General features: G+C 36.6%; 1 protein-coding gene across 3 annotated transcripts in view; it reads right to left on the reverse strand.

Moving 5' to 3' along the window:
- Nucleotides 1-2,477: 2,477 nt before the first annotated feature.
- LOC145666736 (uncharacterized) overlaps nt 2,478-22,356 on the reverse strand; it is a 101,166-nt gene continuing 81,287 nt past the window's right edge. For all 3 annotated transcript variants that reach the window (XM_081734272.1, XM_081734271.1, XM_081734270.1), the window contains 3 exons: nt 10,089-10,306; nt 8,021-8,217; nt 2,478-2,886 (listed from right to left, as the gene is read on the reverse strand). In XM_081734272.1, coding sequence (XP_081590398.1) covers nt 2,695-2,886; nt 8,021-8,217; nt 10,089-10,306 — 607 coding nt within the window. In that variant the 3' untranslated portion in view covers nt 2,478-2,694. The remainder of the gene's footprint in view (nt 2,887-8,020; nt 8,218-10,088; nt 10,307-22,356) is intronic.

The raw sequence follows: 22,356 nt of genomic DNA on the forward strand, positions 1-22,356 counted from the left end.
GTCGGATCGTCGATTTACGATGATAATGATTAGTAAGTTAAAGGGCCTGTAACACATCCATAAGGTGTCTGGGCCACAACAACCGATTTTGATGAAACTTGGCAGACTAATAGGACACCTTGCGAAACTAATGTAACTATCAGGAATTTTCCAAAAAGCTGTAGTTTCTGAGATACAGTCGATTCATTAAAGGTGACATTTGTCGTAATATCTCGGGAACGGCTTCACCGATATCAAGCAAACTTTGCAGGCCATAGTAGATACATGATAGCTCTAAAACAAAATTAAACGAATTGTGCAAATAACTGCGCAAATAATTGTGCGCATGCGCATATCTCGAAAACGTGAAGACTGCGGTATATTTTTCTCTTGCTTAGTTTGAACTACATAACAAGTATAACATAATGCAAGAAACAACCAGACTCAAAGGTGAGCGTTTTCAAGCAACTGAGGTGAGAAGATGTTTGGGGTGGTCTGCCCCCAGATACCCCTCTAGTTACGCCACTCTGCCTGGCTTCTCAGTCATACATTTCAATTACACCTGTGTAGAAGTCATATAGTTAACGTTAATAGTCGCCATATTCGGGTGTTAGTGATATCAAGTACTGTAAGTCATCAATGTTGCTCAACAGTAACACAGTATTAAGAGAGCGTAAGGATAAACTATGAGGCCTATAGTCGCGATCTATTGGAACTAGTGGTAGGCACAAAAAAATATTTTTCGATTTTTAGGAAAACCGAAACCGGGTTTTCCAAAGTTTCAAATAACCAAATTTTCACCGAAATCGGTACGCTTTTCACTGAAACCGATTATCCGTTTTCTCCAAAGCAGGTTCGGTCTTTCACCGGATCCGGTTTCGATTTTCTTGTAACCCGGTTCCGATCTTTTCAAAACAGGTTCTATTTCTGACCAGAATAGTGTTCCGTTGTTTTCCGGAAATCGATTCCGTTTCCACAAAAATATTTTTGTTTTCCAAAAAGTTTCACATAGACTATAAGGTTTGGTGAAAAACCGAACCGGTTTTTGGAAAAATCGAACCGGTTTTGGAGATAACGAACCTGATGAAAAACCGGACTGTTTTTTGCAGAAAACCGAAATGTCGGTTTTCTGTTTTCTAGAAACCGGTTTTTATATTTAAAAAAAAAACGGTTTTGCCCATTCCTAATTGGAACCAGCCTATACTTTTTTGCGACGATACTCTTTGACGCGACTAGATGAGACAATCCCAAAGGTCTAGTCCCATGGCCACACTAACTATATATAGGTAACCAAATGGCTTATGATTTTGGCAAGTTTCTTTGAAGCATGGATGCCTGCATCACACTGATGTGTTCCAATAGACCGCTACCATAGGCCTGATAGTTTATCCTTACGCTCTCTTAATATTGTGTTACTGTTGTGCAACATTGATGACTTACAGTACTTGATATCACTAACACCCGAATATGGCGACTATGAACATTAACAATATGACTTTTACATAAGTGTAATTGAGATGTGTGACTGAGAAGCCAGACAGAGTGCCGTAACTAGATGGAGTATCCGGGGTCAGACCACCCTAAACATCTTCTCACTTCAGTTGCTTGAAAACGCTTACCTTTGAGTCTAGTTTTTTTTTTTTTTTTTTCTTGCGTTATGTTATACTCGTTATGTAGTTCAAACTAAGCAAGAGAAAAATATATCGCAATCTTCACGTTTTCGAGATATGCGCATGCGCACAATTATTTGCGCAGTTATTTGCACAATTCGTTTAATTTTGTTTTAGAGCTATCATGTATCTACTATGGCTTGCAAAGTTCGCTTGATATTGGTGGAGCCGTTCCCGAGATATCACGACAAATGTCATCTTTAATGAATCTACTGTATCTCAGAAACTACAGCTTTTTCGACAAATTCCTGCTAGTTACATTAGTTTCGCAAGGTGTCCTATTAGTCTGCCAAGTTCCATCAAAATCGGTAGTTGTGGCCCAGACACCTTATGGATGTGTCACAGGCCCTTTGAACGTGTTTACCCTCCATTAAATTTTAACAGAGAATATGATCGGGAGAAGGGTCATACGGCAGTCTCCATCAATGAATGTTTGGCAGAAACAAAGCATTCCTGTGGTTCTTCAACCTCGCTATTTGCTGGATCTCAGTTATTTCTTTTTATTGTCCTCGTTCAAAAGCCACTTGAAAGGGCGTCATTTCGGCACTTAAGTTATAAACGAGTGTAACCGACGGCCTGACGCGTATTTCAAGTATTAAAAATATTTATTTTACATTTACAATAAGTCTGATTTATCATAATGTCCTGATGCATATTATGAAAATAGCTTGAATTTGCTTTTTTCTGTTGCATTGAACTGATGTTGAAGTCAAATTTCCCATAATTAACGAATAACAAAATACAAGCATTATGAATATTCCTAAAAGAAATAACATGAGTTCTGTTATAACTTAAAAAAAATAACTAAGATATCTTTGATCTTTACGGGATTTCCTATAATATAAATTAGAAATGAAGTAGAATTGTAGAATTATTGTTGTGACGACTTAATACAATTACAAATTATTTGTACAACAATTGAAGAATATTACTAAGCAAGATGAATATAAATGGATATGTAATACTTCATCAGTCAAATACAAGATGGAACATAACTTATATATATGCGTGTATATGTATTAATGCAAACCAGTTTTTTAAAGTACTATTTAACATTTGTCAATAATGTTTTGTTGTCGGCTAAGACAAGAGAAATCCATTCAAGATACGATGTGACTCTTGTCCATACATCTGGGAAAAGTGGGTTTCCACAATTTGGAGGAGCTCCAAAACTTGTTATTCCAATAATTCGATAAAGTCCTTCATCTTCTAATACCATTGGGCCTCCGCTGTCTCCCTGCAAAATTAAACAGGCTTTACATACCTATAAACCTCAGGAATGTTAATAAGACATAAATGATGTTTAGAAATGATTGGAAGTAGGTAAATATTGATAGTTGTGGATCTGTTACCACACGTATACACTTATTTTTCACTAGACACATACACATACAAAGGAAGTTATCATATGAATACGCAAGAGCAATTTGACTAGAAAGACACGATTAATGAAATACAGTAGTATTCATGTAACAAAATGCAATTGACACTCTGATACACTACCTTGCTCAAAAAGATTATGACTATTGCCATGCGCAATATTTTTTCCACTCAAACTGGAGGCGTTGAAATTGAGATCAAGTTATTTTGACTTCCCAACTTTGCACACTAATTAATAAGATAGAAATAAAATTAGATTCTAATTTGGCTAAAAGTGACAATAGAACAGCAATTTCCCTTTAATATGTCTCGGATTTTCGCCCTCAATTGTACTGACAGTCCGATACTATTATCTAAATGGAATATTATGTTATATGAACATACAAGTACTGAAATAAATGTCAAACACAGAGATAGCAAGCCAAGGGACAATATCTAATGCACATGAGGTGGAAAATATATTCTTCCAAAGTTTGTAACTTTGGAAAGCGAATTTTATTGGCACACGGGACGTGGAAAGTATATTCTTCCAAAGTCATAAGCCGGACAGTGATGGAAAGCGAATTTTTATTGGCACACGGGACCTATCACAAGCTTGGCATTAGGAATGAGGAAGCACTGTACCTAAAATATGAGTTCAAGAATCCTGATGTGCCTTCCCAATTAATTTTATGCTGGAAGTCGGGTTAAGGGAACGTTCTAAAAGCCTGTCTCAGACGAGACTGAAGTAAGCGTGCGATTCACGATCTAAAACTCACAACCTTAACGATCGTGTGAGAAGTAACGTGCCCTCAGTCCAGGTTGAAATTTTCTGCTGTCCTTATTTGGATCCTGACTTGGAAGAAATAGGAGCAGTTTCTATTTTCATCTGGACTTGCATACAACTACCAATCAGAAAAGAATAGTGCCTGACGACATTCAACTTTATTTCTTGCTGTAATTTCAAAACAATGCTGCCTGGACAAGAGAAGCACAAATAGTATTAATAGTCATACGAAAAGTATGATTTTTTGTAGCATGATTTCTATTATTTAAAAAATGCAAGAATATAGACCTTAGAGGAGGTATGCAGTGAAGGTATCCGCCCGAACACTACAGCTGTGAACAAATGTAATTACATCTTTTAAAAGAATAAAAATAGGTGATTATTGTGCAATTTGTATACCAAAAAAAGTAACATGTTAAAAAAAGCGTGCAGGTTTACTTTTGGCGCACTCCTCGAAATAATTGTTCAAAAATTAGAATTCCTTTACTAATTTCCTTATTGTTTTCTAAATGATTTGTGCTGGGAGACATGACAATATCCACATGGCATAGTTAAAATCCAAGGGGGCATCATAAGCAATTGTTGAAAAATTATAATTCTTTTACGATTTGTGTACAAATCCAGCGTCCGGATGCATGCATAAAAATTACAGCCCAAAACCACAAAACAACCTGCGCTTGGTCGCCACTAAAAAGCACGAATGACATCTAACCGAGTCATAGCTGGGCGAAGCTGGAGGAACCGAGTGTAATAAGAGGGTGAGTCTGAAGCGAGCAGGCGCGTCAGCGAAGGTGGGTATCTGTTTAAGCGAGGGTAGTGAAAACGAGTGAGTTTTGGCAATGATACGAATTTCAATAGCATTTGTCATGGTTTCATACTTGTAAACAAAATACAACTTCTGTACACTGTACAGAAATTCAGTGGAAAATAGTTTCTATATAGACATCTTTCATATGAACTCACTTATTTTATCCGTCGTAAGGCACTTGTAATCATTTTACACTAGTAATCCTACACTTGTAAACATAAAATTCAGATGTGGTGCGTCAAAAGTAATCCAGCACCAAAAATAGAAATAATGAGAGTTAATTGTCATCAGTGTTGTGTGGCCTTCGTACAATTTTAGGGAACAGTTCTATAATGCTGGCACAAAACAAAAAGTCCGGGTATAGTGCATGAGAGGGGGATCTCGGCGCGGTATAAGTTTGCTTTATAGGCTATGTGAGCATTTTTTGTGGGTAGTGAGCTGAGCGGATACAGTCAGTACCTATACTAGAAAATTGCTCTTTCTTCTTTACAGGAGCGTCATTTCAGATTTTGCTTGGGGGGGGGGCAAGACCCCTTGATATAAGTAAAATTTCGCATTTTCTCTGATTTCTACTATTCTATTGATAAAATCTATATACATCTCAAACTCAGGGGAGGCAAATGCCCCTCCCTGCCCCTCTAAATGACGCCCCTGCTTCTTTATTTTAGCTTGCCGCGTCTGGTGACTGCCCTCATTTACATATTTGGACAAGTCATTTGATTTTCATTTCTACAATCTTGTGGATGCAAGTATCTACAGGCCTTTTTTCAGCTGATACAATCATCTCCATGTTCGTATCTCGCTGCTGAATTCTCGGAGTTACTGATTTCAATAGCGTATGGAATTCTGAATAGTCCTTTCTGTAGTTTTTTTCCCGTTTCCTCCCACTTCCTTCATTCCACCATTTCATTCATTACTCACCATCACCGTCTCCTTTAGCCTAATCGGCATAATCGTGGGACGTAAAACTCAAAGATTTCATTTAATTTTTTCTGTAGTTTTTTTATTTTATTTTATTTTATTTATTTATTTATTTATTTATTGTAGGAACGTGGATCTTCTGTAAGTAGTTCATTATTCATCATTGAAAATACGGTGCTTTCCTATGCATTATTGCGGAGAAGAGTTCACCTCCTGGTCCAGCAGCTTCTCTTTGGGGGGAGGGGAGGGTGGATTTTGTGCCAACAACAGAGCAGATGAATTTAGGACAGAATGGCAGGGAACATAATGGCAGGAAGTTAATTTGGCAGTAACGTAGCGTGAAGTTTTGAAATGGGTAGGCTGAAAATAGATTCATAGCTAGAGGGTGGCTAGGAGGGGCCCAATCCACTGAAACTTGTAATTTTTGTTGTATATATATATATATATATATATATATATATATATATATATATATATATATATATATATATATATATATATATGTGTGTGTGTGTGTGTGTGTGTGTGTGTGTGTGTGTGTGTGTGTGTGTGTGTGTGTGTGTGTGTGTGTGTGTGTGTGTGTGTGTGTGTGTGAGTGAGTGAGTGAGTGAGTGAAGTGAATTTAAGTTACCCCCCCAAAAAAAACTATCTATTAAGTATTATCTAGTAAGTTAAAAGTATTCACCTTTGGCTATTTTCCTGTGGATTTGTCCCGAAAAACTACAATCATGCCAAAGTTAATCATTGTAGTCCTACAGGAAGTACTCAATAATTTGGGAGTGTAAAAGGTGTTCCATATAAATAACATGGGAAAGATTTTTCAGTTCCCTATAAAACTACCCTAAAGTTGGATTTTTTTTTTATTTTTACTAATTTACTTAAGTAGTGCCAATGAATACGTACAAACATACCGAATTTCAAGTTTATATTCCAATTCTAAGCATCTAAAACATGAGATTATATGTCCAAAAAAAAAAAGGCCCATTTAAATAACATGGAGAAATTCTTCACTTCCAACAAAATGAAAAAAATGAAATTAAATTTTTGAGTTTTACGTCCCACGTTTATGCCGGTGAAGCTAAAGGAGACGGTGATGATGAGTAATGAATGAAATGGTGGAATGAAGAAAGTGTGAGGAAACGGGAGAACCCCGAGAAAACCCACGCACACGGTGTTTGTCCACCACAAAGTTCACTTGGCGGGAGCAGGGTTTGAACCCTAGCAGCAGAGGTGAACGCTCTACCACTGAGCCACCGCGGCTCCTCCAACAAAATGAAGCTATATATATATATATATATATATATATATATATATATATATATATATATATATATATATATACACTAACAAATGAATATAGTTATATTTTAGAAATACAATAGGCACTGATTGTTCGAACACTGCTTTAAAACACACAGGAACAATCAAATTTGTAAATAAAGAGCTTAAACTTGAATTCTTTAAACTGCGCTATATCGATTACACTTAACTTCTGAAACTTTTTTTTTTTTTTTTTTAATAAATGAGTAGCAGCACGAAAACCTCCTACATTATCTTGTCAAATAGACCTGCATGTTAATTGCTTTACTGGCTTTATACATAATTTGAAAAGTGATTGTACTCTTTACCTGTTCTCCCTCAGTGGCAACTGTATGAATGCATAATACAAAACTAGTACACAGAAGAATTTTTTAAAAATATTTGTAATATGATATTTCGTAGGCCGTCTTTTATAAGGGCGAACTATACCATTCGCAGGTTCTTTACCAACAGTCACTATATGAATTTACTATACTGAAATGGTATGCTACAGAACAACTAAAGTCACTAATATATAAAGTGATATTTCGCAGGGCACACTGTACACTTCAAATAAATCTTAATCAACAGTAAAAGTATGTATTCATTGTACAGAACTGTGCCATACAGAAGAATAAATAAAACCGTTTATATTTGATGTGGTTTCGCAAGGTCGCCTTACATAAAGGGCGCAGTGTATCCTTCACGGGTTCTTTACCAACAGTAAAAGTATGTATTCATTGTACCATACAGAAGAATAAATAAAACCGTTTATCATTGATGTTTCGTAAGGGAGCCTTATATAAAGGGCGCAGTGTACTTATCACAGGTTCTTTACCAATAGCAACTGTAAAAATTTATTATACAAAAAACTCGTACCTTTATTTATAATGTGATGTTTCGGAGGGCGCACCGGGACATGTCCCGGTGGGCCAGCACGGGCCTGAGAAGAAATAGAGGAAAATGAAAAGAAATACGTTGGAGTCGAGGAGTAGCCGTAAGAGAAACTAAATTAGCCTGCGTACAGATGAGCACATGTGCAAGAGGATTCTTTTCTATATACAAATCCTTTGATTGTAGCAAATAGTAAGTATACAAAAGGTTAGGCGATTATGGATACATGTTAATAAATGAATAAATAAATATTTTTTGTTTACTTACAATAAATAAATAAGCTAATACTTTTTGTTTACTTACAATACAAGTAGCTGGTGATCCATTTCCGGCGCATAGCATATTATCAGTAATGTCTACACTTAAACCTCTCCAAATACCACCACAAATGGAATTGCTGATGATCGGAATATATGCACCAAGCAATACTGGAGAATTAACGTTAAGCTCCGTTGCACCCCAACCTGTTATTATTCCATTCAAACCTTCATATGTTTTTGCTGTACAGAAATGTAAATGAATTAAAAATAGTAATGCACTTCATAAAATGTTTAAAAAACAATAATAATGTACCCGGCCAGTTATAAACTTTTTATTTCTGTTGTACTTTGGTTTTAAATTTGTTTATTTTTTAAATAAACAAAACAAAAATTCTTTACATAATTTTAAGTCAAAAATCTATTATAAAATGTTAAAAAAAATATTATGTAATTTGTCTACAAATTTATTTTATGTAGAGAATTATACAACAATTTAATTTGCAACAATTTACTTTATTATGCAACAATTTAACTTCCATAATAAACTTCCTCATTATATAAATTTTGAGTTAACAATTTTTTTCGTTTAAACTAAATTCCAACTTGTATAAACCCAATCTTCTGGGTTACTTTTTCAATAGCATAATTTTACGTCTATGTTTTACGTTACTTTAAGTAGCAACCTCAGCAAAAATAATAAAATATAACCTCATAATATTTTCAAAATAAAAAATGTATTACCAAACATTATATCATTAAGTAATTTAATGTAACTTAAAAATTTAAAAAAAAAAATCTTTAAACTCCAAACATCTTAATTTATATCAATTAAAATTGTAAAAAAGTGTTTCATCAAATAACATACTTCTCTCTAAATCCTCACCATATTAAACACTTGTACTAAAATTAAACTTCAAGTAACTGTTGTAAAACAATATCTTTAATAAACGCAAATGTGTGTTTAAAAACTCTGTTAACTGCCAAAAATGTCTCAACACTTAAACCAATTTACAAACACCACATAACTAATCAAAAACATTAAATCGATCACACATTTGTAGCTTATATCTTTTATTAATGCCTAAAATTACCAAATTTAATTAATATTATATAACTCTACTATTAAAGTATAAAAATGTTGGTTATGTTTAAAATGCAAAACCTCTCGTAATGTACTCCAATTAAAATAAACTTTAAGCATAACCACATGATAGAGCATAACCGCAATAATTTACTTATAATTTATTATTGCAAGCTATAGTGGAAAGATTTTACTATGGACAATTCATTCACGTTTCATTGCAACGATTATATTAATAGTTAATATTCGTATCAGAAAGGGAGCTTCCTCGTGGCTAGTTAGAATGAGTCTTTTTGGGGCAGGAGACCCGGTTTTGATTCCCAGTGGGAGCATTTGTGGATCGGATCTCATTTTAAATTGTAGATTCACGTCTGATATAGGGTTGCTGTTAAAACGGACTCTAATCTACTCTAATCATATTAGAAAGATAAATAATAATTATTGTAAGGTTAGGTATAGTTGTTTTAAAATAAGCTCTCATTGAATGAATTCCTAAGTAGAATCACTGAGTGGATCGTTTAAAATAAATCAAGTAAATTTCTCGTTTTACACACAGTAATAACAAATATGGATATGCATACCCTGGATGTTATTTTGTCAGTAATGCCTTAATGGACTGACCAATTTGAATACAGTTTTCAGACTCCTTAGATAAAAGAAGTATCGTTTCTATTTATTTTACTCATTCTCTAGCATGAGCCCTACACAGTCTGATTGTCGGGGATTAGTAATAGCAAAACTGAAGTTGGAAAACACCCTGTCCAATGTAGTTTAAAGTATGTGCTGACTAACCAACAATTTGCCGTCAACGCGGTTACTTACAACGTACTGTAAGAACACGTATTTTTTGTTGGGAAGGGTCCAGAGTTTGGGAGGTCCAATACTACTATGCCAATATAGGGTGTTTCAAAACAACGCCGACAACGTTTGAGAGGTGATTCCTGACACCAAGATAAGACAAAAAGTATAGACCAACCTGGGTGCACAAATGCTTCCTTTTAAAGTTATAGGCTGCTGAAAACATACTTACTTGTGGTATTGGGTAAACAAACAGGTCTAACACCAATTGAGTACCGAACACTTTCATTAAGTCTCAGTAACGCAATGTCAAACGTGGCTCCTTGATATTGGTGATGGCGAACAATATTTATAACTGATCGTGTCTTTCTGTATACTTCTGTAGGCGCTGTGAGGTTATGAACTCCCAAAATAATTGTCAGGCGTTGAATAGCTGGGGTCTCAGATGAGCTGCAACATTGAACACTCATCTTTATTTTACTTCTTATAGGGTCTATAGAACACAAAAGCATAATTAAAATACCATAAATACCTTGAATGGAACAATAGCTGTCATCATGTTTGATCATGATTTCAAACGTTTCTTGGTTACATTAGCGACAAATAGCTTCACCGGGTAGTAACAAATTATACATATTAATTATTAACGTGTCTATGTTAATAATTCGTAAAACATCTACCAAGATCATTTTTCACAAAATATACTGATTTCATTGAAAATACTAGTGTAGAGTTGATAAATTTTTATATAATTACGAGGGTCATTCCAAAATTAACGTTCCACAATTTTTTACGACGAGCATTCAAAAAGTAATGCCTCCAAGCCCACGCCAATAGTATTGCAAACATTCTTAACTGTTTATCATTAATGCACTGATGTTTTAGCTATAGAATGTCATTTGTTTCACCTTCCTATCTCTTCTTGTTCCAGAGCAATGGACCAATCCATAGTATCCAGTGGCGACGTCTGGTTGAAACAGCGGGCTGTCATTGAATTTCTGACTGCGGAAAATTGTGCGCCTGGCAACATTCATCGCCACATAACTGCAGTTTAGGGGGATGTCTGTGTTGACGTCAGCACTGTCAGTCGATGAAGTACCGCCACACGTCCTCTCCTCCCCTAAATGAAATCAAAATTGTCCAATCTGCTGGTAAAGTGTTGTTGACTCTCTTCTGCGATTGGAATGGTGTCGTGCATGTTAAATTCCTGCGAAACGGTCAGGCAATAAACTTAGATCGCTACGCTGACACCCTAAAGCGACTGCGGGCCAGATTGCAACGCACTTGTAAAGATAAACAGGCAATTTTGCATCACGACAATGCTTGTCCGCACACAAACCACAGAATTCAGGAAGCACTGTAGTGCTTGAGGTTCACGGACATTCTGCCTCATCCTCCCTATAGTCCGGATCTTGCGCCCTCCAAATTTTGGCTCTTCTCCAGACGTAAGGATCACCTTAAAGGCCAACGCTAAAGATGTGACGCAGAGGTTGGTTGAATCCCTGCGAAACGGTCAGGCAATAAACTTAGATCGTTACGCTGACACCCTAAAGCGACTGCGGGCCAGATTGCAAGGCACTTGCAAAGGTAAACAGGCAATTTTGCATCACGACAATGCTCGTCCGCACACAAGTCACAAAACTCAGGGAATACTGCAGTGCTTGTGGTTCACGAACATTCTGTCTCATCCTCCCTATAGTCTTGGTTTTTGCATTCTGCAAATTTTGGCTCTTCTCCAAACTTAAGGATCACCTTAAAGGCTAACGCTAAAGTTGTACCGCGGAGGTGGAAGCAGCAGTTCGGCAATGGTGTCGCCAGCAGCCACCACAATTATTCACCGACGGCACGAAAAACCTTCTTTCGCATTGGCGCACGTGTGTTGCCCGAAATGGGAACTATGCTGAAAAATGATGCCACCAATTGTAGATGACATTTAAGCTTTCCACTGATACCTGTATTGGTGCTACCTGTCAAACACAAATAAAGCTATCACCTCGAAGGCATTACTTTCTGAATCATTCTCGTATATTCATATTTATTCTACATGTTTACTATTTTTACATTGTATTAATACATGCTTTTGTGATATTTTTCAACATAAACTGCATTCCTTTCTACAGCCTTACGTCATGTGAGAATTAGAAAATGTGTGCTGTACTATAAAATTCTGGACTGGCACTTGTGAGCCACTATTTAGGTTGTATAGCAATAGACATCGTTTACTTGGCAACATTGCTGACAAAAGGAAGAGCTCTTTCAGCACCTTATTTTCGTGGATATTAGACTGGTTTTCGTGAGTCAAAATCCATTGAAAATTGATGCTACAGTTTCCACGTTCACTTCTCCCCTACGTTTGAAGGCTGAGGATGTCATTTAAAAATTTAAAGTTATTACTGACTTTTGAATTTGTTCAAACCTTTCTGACATGGAACTGATAGTTGTATCTGAAACTGCATAAAAATGTTAATTTTGAAAGAAGTCCTTCCTAATTGTGCCTCAACTGTTTGATCATCACCGTATGAAAAATGGAGTTTTCAACTTTTCGTAGCCTGATACATGTAAGTCTCATCTGAGAGTCCTGAAATGATCTCTAATTTCTCTGCCACTTTCCTTGCAGCTGCTTAGACGGTTCTCTTCCGAGGCATTTTTCACACTACCTATCAGGTCTAACAAGGTACTACATTCGCGAAGTGTTTCCTCGATATTCCTGTAAAATTGATTCAAACGCAAAGTTCTCGGCACCCAATGTGTATTGTACTAATTTTAGCGGTCCATATGGGTAATTTGTATATTTATGGGCCTTCATATATCCGGACTCGAACACAAAATTGCTTTTTATTTCTATAAATGTAACTGGACATGAATGTGGGCATATGCAAAATAAATTGGATCAAGTATCTCTTCTCTAACATATGTTACCCACCCCGACCGACATCTTGTATCCGCCATTTCGGTTTTCAAATGGGAATAGGTGTAACTGATACATCAGATTCATGTACAATTTTCTCGGAAATTCATTGGTGTAGTGAATTTTACAGTAGCTTGTAACGTTTGGAGAGTATTGGATGTTTAATTCCTCCAGGCACCTCACGGATAGACATTGCAGAGTAATATCAGTTACGCTTACGTTTTTATGTTGACAAATCAAAACAATTTCTAACCGGAAAAATACTGTAGGTAGTCTACAAATAAACTCTTTACAACATTGCTGTCATAATCGTACTACATTTCTGTAAGTGATTCTTATTACTTCTATGTTATAAGAAGGAAGTATTGTATTACGGTCAAAATGCCTAATGTAAATCCAGATACGACCAGATTTGGGTGAAGGCCTACCGTTTCCTTACTGACGTCTGTGTGTCTGTATGTATGTACGTTCAGAGAAATTTCGTCAACGATAAATTATGTAAAAGATTACATATACACACGGGGCCCTGCACAACTTTCTATTTGGTTCCATATTCGTGAAGTGCCTGACATAATATAACATGCAATACCTTGCAAACGGTACAAGCTACGGTAAAACTCTCTACACCAATGAATTTCCGAGAAAATTGTAATGAATTTGATGTATCACTTGCACCTATTCCCATTTGAAAAACCGAAAGTTGGATCCAATATGCAATAGCGGCACTAGGCTCTAATAGTAGGGGGCAAGAGGGAAGGCAAGAAAAATTTAGGGGAGGCGAGGCAACCACACTTGTTTTGCTTTGAATATTATTATTATCGTTTGTACATATTATTATTATTATTATTATTATTATTATTATTATTATTATTATTATTATTATTATTATTCACCGGTTGTACATAGAAAAATGGGGCGAGATGGGGCGAGAAAAAATATTGGGGTGGCTGTCACCCCTCCTCGCTTCCCTTGTAACGCCGCCACTGCCAATATGGCGGATCCAAGATGGCCGCCGGGGATGGGTAACATGTGTCAAAGAAGCAGTACTTGATCCAATTTGTTTTGCATATGCCCACATTCATGTCCAGTTGCATTTAAAGAAGCTAAAAGCAACTTTGTGTTCGAGCGTATAGAACTGTATGATTGAATTCCGGATATATGAAGGCCCACAAATATGCAAATTATCCGTATGGGTCACTAAAATTACTACAATACACATTGGAGCGCGGAGAAATCTGCATTTGAATCACTTTCACACGAATCCCGAGGGAACACTTCGCAAATGTACCTTGTAAGGCCATTTGTAAATTCATCCTTTCCTTTTGAAGTTCTTTACTTACAAAATTTGGTAAATACAATAGGTGTATTTACCAAAATTTCTTGACAACTGGCTTCATTCATTCACACCATCACCGTCATCATATCTAGGCTGATTTTTATCAGCCAGAGAAAAATTACTTTCATATGTTCGCCTATTTTGTACTTTCTTATTCTAATTTGGGTTGTGTTTTCTATAAAATGCACCTGATTATTTCTGTCTTTCAGACATGATGCAAAATTGGTATCTATTTACATCAAAGAATTAAACCACTATGGAAATATAAGGAGATCCAGAATTAACATAGCTGCCACTAATATATGAGCGTAAATAATAACATGACATGGCGCATCTGATGTTGTTCTACATAAAAATGGCAGAGTGAGTGAGTACGAAGGGTAGGAGCAGTGGCGTATTTAGAGGGGGGCTTCCGGGCTTAAGCACCCCCCCTCGAAATCTTACTTACTATAGTAAAGTATATGAAATATCTTGTAGAATTTTCACATTTTCAAGCAAAACCTCAATGAAAGTTAGCAAAGCCCTCCCCCCGAAACAAAATCGTAAATACGCCACTGGGTAGGAGCTACTAGTGAATCAATTGTTTTGTGAAGTGGTGGAAGGTGGATAGTTGCATCATTGTTATTGACATAGCTGCCACTAATATATGAGCGTAAATAATAACATGACATGGCGCATCTGATGTTGTTCTACATAAAAATGGCAGAGTGAGTGAGTACGAAGGGTAGGAGCAGTGGCGTATTTAGAGGGGGGCTTCCGGGCTTAAGCACCCCCCCTCGAAATCTTACTTACTATAGTAAAGTATATGAAATATCTTGTAGAATTTTCACATTTTCAAGCAAAACCTCAATGAAAGTTAGCAAAGCCCTCCCCCCGAAACAAAATCGTAAATACGCCACTGGGTAGGAGCTACTAGTGAATCAATTGTTTTGTGAAGTGGTGGAAGGTGGATAGTTGCATCATTGTTATTGAATCGATCGAGTCCGTCAATCTGTGTTGACTTTACGTTCTTAATATAATGTAATGGGAATGCTGTAATACATATTAGCCCAATAAAAATAGTTCGGCGAGCTGAAAAAAATTCTAAAAAAGTTGAAATTTTCAGAATTTGCTCTTTGTGTCAAATACAATGAAACCTCAAATGTCCCAAAATATCCCATGTGAGCTTCATCCTCAAAATTGCGGCCAAAGATGGCCGCCATCCCATACGCAATTGGTTTTCTATTTCAGTCTGTAACTGGAAAACCAACAACGATATTTCAATTTGGGAGACATAATTTTACTCTGCAGGAACCGTACGTTAATTTGGTATATTACCTATTTAAATAGAACCACTTCCCAAACGGTTATTCTTGATCAAAGTTGATAATATCGGCATTTCAGAAAGGGGTTCTGCACTATTTTGCGCTTAAACTCCTAAACTATTAGAAAATCGTGAAAACATATTCATATATTGATTGTGTGTTTCATATGCTGCATTTTAAAGAAAAGATAATGAAAATCAGATCATAATTTTCGAGATATTTACTCCGTTGTGAGTCTAGCTATTAGCGGTGATTTTAAAGAAAAGCACTAATTACTGGTAAAATATTCTTTTATATATTTAGTTCGCCCGGTGTTTGCTAGGTGGTAGAAAATGTAACTCCTAATTTATATATATAAGAAAATATGAAAATCACATTTTCACTTCGAAATATTTTATTTGTGTGGCATATGCATGAATATTAATAAACCTAAACATGTCAGTATTCTGAAATAGCTTAAAATGGCATGCATCATATCGATTACAATCCCGTGAAATAAAACATAAATTCAAAGATGATAGGTAAAACGATTAACCGTCATCCTCCTAGTAAGATTCTTTATCCGGTTGTGAGTTTGTGCAAGAAATTCCCTCATAGAAGGAGCAAAACTTGGAACAATTAAGGTTGGCACGCTTATATTCACAGGTTTCAACATTACATTTGCGAGGAGTTATTTTGCACTGGCAGGCAATCAAATTAAGTACATCTTCAGAAGCTGGTGGAAAACTTGTTGGAATGGGAGAGAGTCTTTCTTCTTTGACGCACTATCCTCATTCAGCTGGATTCATGTTGTTTCCCAACCACTGTTGCACTTGCAGATTAAACTCGAAGGAAATGATGAAAGGCAGCCGCAATGGTTGGTGGTAAATTTCTAGTTGAATATTAGAAGAAAGTTTTCTTCCAATTTCTCTGAAAGTCTAGTGAGGATGCTTTATCAACTCCATAAATTCGTAGCAAGAAAAGTTCTCCAATTTCAGTAACACTCTGTGGGAACAGAAGATCGGAGCACACTATCCTTTTGAAGTAGCTTTAAAGGTTGTTTTCTTTTCTGAAGATCGCTGACGTGGCATCATATCCAATGGCCGAATGAAGAAAAAGGAGGCAATCTTTCAGTAATCCAAGAGTATCTTTATTTCGCCAATGTGATAGCAGTTTTCTTCAATGATGCCCATTTTCGGCTTTACAAAAATTAATGATGTTCCAGGATATCCACGAGCGATTAGAATAGCTAGAAAGTCTGAGTTAGTTCCTACAACTGTAAGAGAACTATGATTTCAGCTCAAATCTATTGCCGTTTTGCAAATTAGAGCATCAGCATCTCCATCTGCTCGGTACACTGTTATCTCACTCTTACTAAAAATGACTTCAGCATCTTAATCAGTCGTACCTTATTCTCAGAGTTCCGTAAAAACTCAGATTGACCTGTTTTTGCCTCCATGTTTTGGTGATAGGCGATGATTGCAGATATTTTCGGCATTGTCCTCCTCTGTCTCTCAATACTCTTTAGTACAGTTTTAGAAGTATAGCTATGGAGTGAAACGCCATTGTAGAGTCAACATACTCACATATCGCATCGTAGGTGTCCGATTTGGTCCAAACCATTGCATGAAGATATCCTCTATCTACTAAAATTTTCAGTGTTCTTACACATGGCTCAATAGTTTCACAGTCGAAACTGTGGATTGGACATCTCATCAAATACAGACGGAAGCATCGGTGCAAATTCATATTTGAAATATTCGCGAAGATTCTCTCTCGAATGAATCACTGCTGCAATTCTATTGAAGAGCAACGGATTGAAAGACAGTTTACTCTCGAATTTTGATGGTATTGTTTGTAGCAGATATAGGAATAACTTTTTCCTTCTTTTCCAGTTTTACAGTTCCAAAGTAACCACCTATCGCCTTGTTTAATGACGCTTCACCAATCTTCTTTGCTTGATCAGAGTTTATCTGAATGTCCCTTGCAATGTTTATGAGTATGCCCTTTGGTGCTGAGTTTTCAAAGGGATCATGAAGGGATAACCAGTCAGATAGCTTCTTTAGATCCGGATTATCTCATGTCTGGCGGGATGGTCTAAATTCAACATGTTCTGAAAACAAAAAAATGTTTATGAAGAAAGTTTTCTAATGCTTCAGTGACTTTCATGGTGATGGGAAACGACACTATCCATGTAGCAAATGTTGAGTCTGTTATTTCTCGGCCTTGAGTTACCCCTCCAGAAACTTTCACTGATTTCATTAGGTTTGTTCAATAATCATATCTGATGCAACCCCACTCCAATATCTATTTTTCTGCGAATGATAAAAGATCCTTGCTCTGTAAATTTACTGTACTCCTCAGGATTCATTTTCTGCTTCAAAGTTTCCATCTGCTGAACATACATATGCGCATATTTAACATAAAAGTGATAGCCAGCTGCTTGAAGGTACGGCGGGATTGATTTGATTGCATGCAAATGTAATTCTCAATCTCCAGTGCTATCCGTTTGGATGTGTAATAATACGAATTTGACGTGTTCGATGTATTGTAACCATCGACGAGGAACGCTAGAATTTGTGGCTCTTTCTTCAGGAGGCCTACTTATTCTAATACCCCTATGCAATAGAAAGTTGCATGACCATATAGTATTCTCGTATTGACGTCAGCGTTGTGAAAGACCCACTGAATAAAAAGTAATAACGGTTGTGGGGCACAATATAATATACTTGAGAATTCATATCGTCGAATCACTCTATAACTTGCACAAGTTTCAAGACTTTGAAAGATATCAATTAGCTGCCGACAACCAAAATGATGCAGGCTGTATACTCCCATAGCAAGTTGATTGGGAGATATAAAAGTTGTGGCTCTGCATAACGAGGTAGTAGAACTACATAGATTATCAGGCTCTGTTTTCGGGATATCCTGACATCATTTTTCTTTGGTGATGTCACTTCTTCGACCATATGTTTTAGTGATGGTGGATGACATCATTGTGCCCCTCAAAGATTTGTTTTTCTTGAGAATATGACACATTATCATATACTTTTTTGATTGAATATTTTCTTTCTTTTGTTATTTTCTTTTTTTGCTGCAATTAATACAATGAGAGCTCTTTCACTTTCCTCGTTGTTTTCCCTTTTTCTCATACCAAATATCGTGTAGCAATCTCTTCCTTGCTCCCTTGAAAGTTAGAATGGATTCCCTTCCATAACCAATGCACACCTCTGTAATGATCAGTCGTTTACGTATCACTTTTAAGTAAGCTTTTTCATATTTTATTGAATAAATATAAAAAAATGTAAAAGAATTCTATTTAACCAGTAATCAGGAGTGCCACAAGGGGGGGCTATGACGCAAAGTGCGTCATTGAAATATTTGGGGGGGGGTAAAAATCTATATAAATATGTTTGAGGGGGTGTAAAAATTAATCGAAAAGATTTTTTTTCAGGAATTACAGACTTGCGCACACTTATCTTTTTTATCAGCAAATGCCAGATAAGAGGTTGATTGACAATATATTTGGCCAGGATTGCGCACAGGATTGGGAATCGACGTTGCCAGGCGATAAAAACAGAATTGTGCACAACATCTAATGAAGAAAAGAAAATGATGGATGCTAAGTCTGAAATACTACTTATTCGTACTTGGAAGGGAAAAGACAAATTTCAGTGGGTCCTGTTTCAGATAAAAAGTCCAGTGCTTATAAATAAAAAAAACGGCTGAGAATAAATAGATAAAACAAAAATTGAGGCAGAAAAATGTCATAGGGCACATCGCATGGTGTTGTTGTGGTGACCCCCAGGGCCCTCCTTGAAGGGGGCCCAGAAGTCAACTTAAAATGTTCAAATGGAAACATGTATTGAATCATACCTCATTCGGTAGTCCTAGAACCGCAAAAAGTGGTTCCTGTATTAGACAAAACGTCCAGTGCTTATAAATCAAAAACGGCTGTGAACAAAAAGATGAAACAAAAACTGAGAGAGGAAAGTGTCATAGGGAACATCACATGGACTCACAGAATCTACTTTTTGCGGCCATTTTGAAAACAGTGACCGAAATCAAAAATTGTTTCCTACAAAAATTGTTTCCTTTTTCAAGGACTACTGAATGAGGTATGATACAATAGACCTACATGTTCCTATTTGAAAATTTGAAGTTGACCCTGGGCGCCTTCAAGGAGGGCCCCTGGGGTCACCACAACAACACTATGTGATGTGCCCTATGACATTTTCCCATCTCAGTTTTTGTTTCAGCTTTTTATTCCCAGCCGTTTCTGATTTATAAGCACTGGACGTTTTATCTGAAACACCCTGTATATATACTGTAGTTGTTACCGTCAAGGCTGAGACCTGCACGGTCTAAGTTTTGAGCCCAAGCATAAGCCTAACCCAGATAGTGATGTCAACCGGCTCTGCTAGGTTCAACTCAGCGAACAGACATCTTTCAAAGACTCTCAGAGAACAGACAGACATCTACAAACCGCATACCTTTCAAAGATTATACACAGTGTTCATATAATAATAATAATAATAATAATAATAATAATAATAATAATAATAATAATAATAATAATAATAATAATAATAATAATAATAATAATAATAATAAGTGCAGTAGTGGTATCATTGATAATTATATTATCTATGTAGAATACTTGAAGAGAGTACTTGGAACTACACACTGGATTTAGGACTAAGTGGCTCATTTTGACTGGACTCGACCCAAATTCGAGTCGAGTTCTCGAGTCGAGCTCAAACATGTCAGTTTCGAGAAGAGTCAGTTTCAAAGAAAACTCGCTCGAACTCGCTCATGCCCATCCCTAATAAAGATATGAGGAGTTGCAGAGAAGCAATGGATAATTGTCGAAATAAATTAGCCCCTACTCGACCCATATACACTTTCCAAGCTATTAAGCGGATAAAAATGCAATGAGGCTGATCAGCACGGTACGGTATACCTACTTTTGGGACACCCTGTAAACATCTAAGTTTGGCAACGTTGTAAAAAAAACTGTGCGCAAACCTGGATTTTTGGACCTTGATTTGTATAACTGAAAAGTGTGCGCAATCTCGGATCTCATGTGTGCGCAAGTCTGTTGCAACCTGGAAGAACACCTACGGATAGACAATTGAGGGGGGTGCGTCATGGACATGAGGGGGGGGGCACCACTGCAGTAATTACTGCTTTTCTTTAAAATCATAGCTAACAGCTAGGCTCACAACGAAGCAAATATCTCGAAAGTTATGATCCGATATTGATTATCTTCTCTATAAAATGCAGCATATGAAAAACAAAATCAAAGTATATGAACATGTTTTCATGATTTTCTAACGGTTTAGAAGCTTAAGAGCAAAATACTGCAGAATCCCTTTCTGAAATGCCCAAATGATCAACTTTGAACTCAACCATTTGGGATGTGAATTTATTTAAATGTGTAACATACCAAATTAAAGTACAGTTCCTGCAGAGTAAAATAATGTTTTCTAAATTGAAATATCGTTATTGGTTTGACAGTTACAGACTGAAATAGAAAACCAATCACGTATTGGTGACCGCCATTTTGAGGATGAAGCTTTCATATGATATTTTGAGACATTTGAGATTTCATTGTATTTGACACAAAGAGCAAATTCTGAAAATTTCATTTTTTTTAGAATTATTTCAGCTCGAGCCCCTTTTGGGTCTTTGCTTACTGGGCTATATTGTTATTTTACATACGTTTTATTATAGGAATGGTAGTTAACAAATATATTCGAGGTTTAAATTATTTACTTTAGAGTAAAGTGCCCGAATACCGGATACCTAAGCATATGTTCATATTTCGAGACGAAAACGAAGAGAAACCTTTGTCAAAGTTATGGGATTTATAGATGGATATGTCTTCTTTAATAATCGTTGTTGTCCGGTACATAATAATTAATTGTTTATAAGTAACATCAGGAAACACAAAAATACTCATAAACTGAGAGCTGAAAATGGTGCCCTAATATCGGATAATGGTGTTCCAAATATCGGATGACAATATATAATGGGTACTTGTAAGTCAAGTCTGAAGATAGATACAAAAACGTATTTAATCATATTCAGGTTACATTATATTTTACTAGGTTTACTAGAAAAGTGTAGACTACAAATTACAAATATTGCAGAAACTAACAGATAGCTCGAAAGTAGTTACACAATAAGCAAACGTGAGTCTATGGGTCGAAGGTCAGTTTGACGTGAGTAGTACAAACACGATTTCCATTGGTCATCATCCACTCCTGTATAGAGTTCGTGAGCCCAACGAATGTACCTTGTACAGCGGATCCATTCTTCACCAGTTTCCTCAAGCCGGTAAGGTTGATTGCAGTACAAACATTCCTTGTCCGCACTGTCTTCGTCATCCGTCGAAATTAAGTGGGAAGATTCACACGACTCTGTTGATCCATCCGACTGTGGGCGACGTTCAATGTCGTTTGGGTTTGATGTGAGTCTATCCTTTCCAAGGACATGGATCCGCTTACAACGACTTTATTCGGTGAGCCTTTTGGATTGGATTATGTCCTTAACAGACTTCGTATCCAAATTTGTTTCGACTGGGGGCTGTTGTAATTGCTTCTTACTTTGGAGAGTTTTCTTGTATGGCGACGAAGTAATAACGGCAGCGTTTTAGAGGATGTTGCTGGCAGGTTTAACATTGGCGGAGGAGAAAGTTGGAATGGAGAGAGAGGTCTTGCAATCGAGGAAGTAGAGGGTCTACTTTCATCATTGTTGGGCGTTACATTTAGGTCCAAGGCAGGCGACTGGCTACCGTCAGTGAGTGGCAAGAAATCTGCGTCGGTAAATATGTTTGGATTGTAGGGCACTATTCCATGTCTTTGGAAACCCTTTACAGCAACCTCCATTGATGAATGTTTGACGTAAGCCTTTCCCATCAAAGTCGTAGTTTGATATAATGTAACAGGACAAAAGGGATGAGATAGCA

The sequence above is a fragment of the Thermobia domestica genome, chromosome 12, assembly GCF_964235325.1.
Source record: "Thermobia domestica chromosome 12, izTheDome1.hap1.1, whole genome shotgun sequence".
NCBI classification, from domain to species: domain Eukaryota; kingdom Metazoa; phylum Arthropoda; class Insecta; order Zygentoma; family Lepismatidae; genus Thermobia; species Thermobia domestica.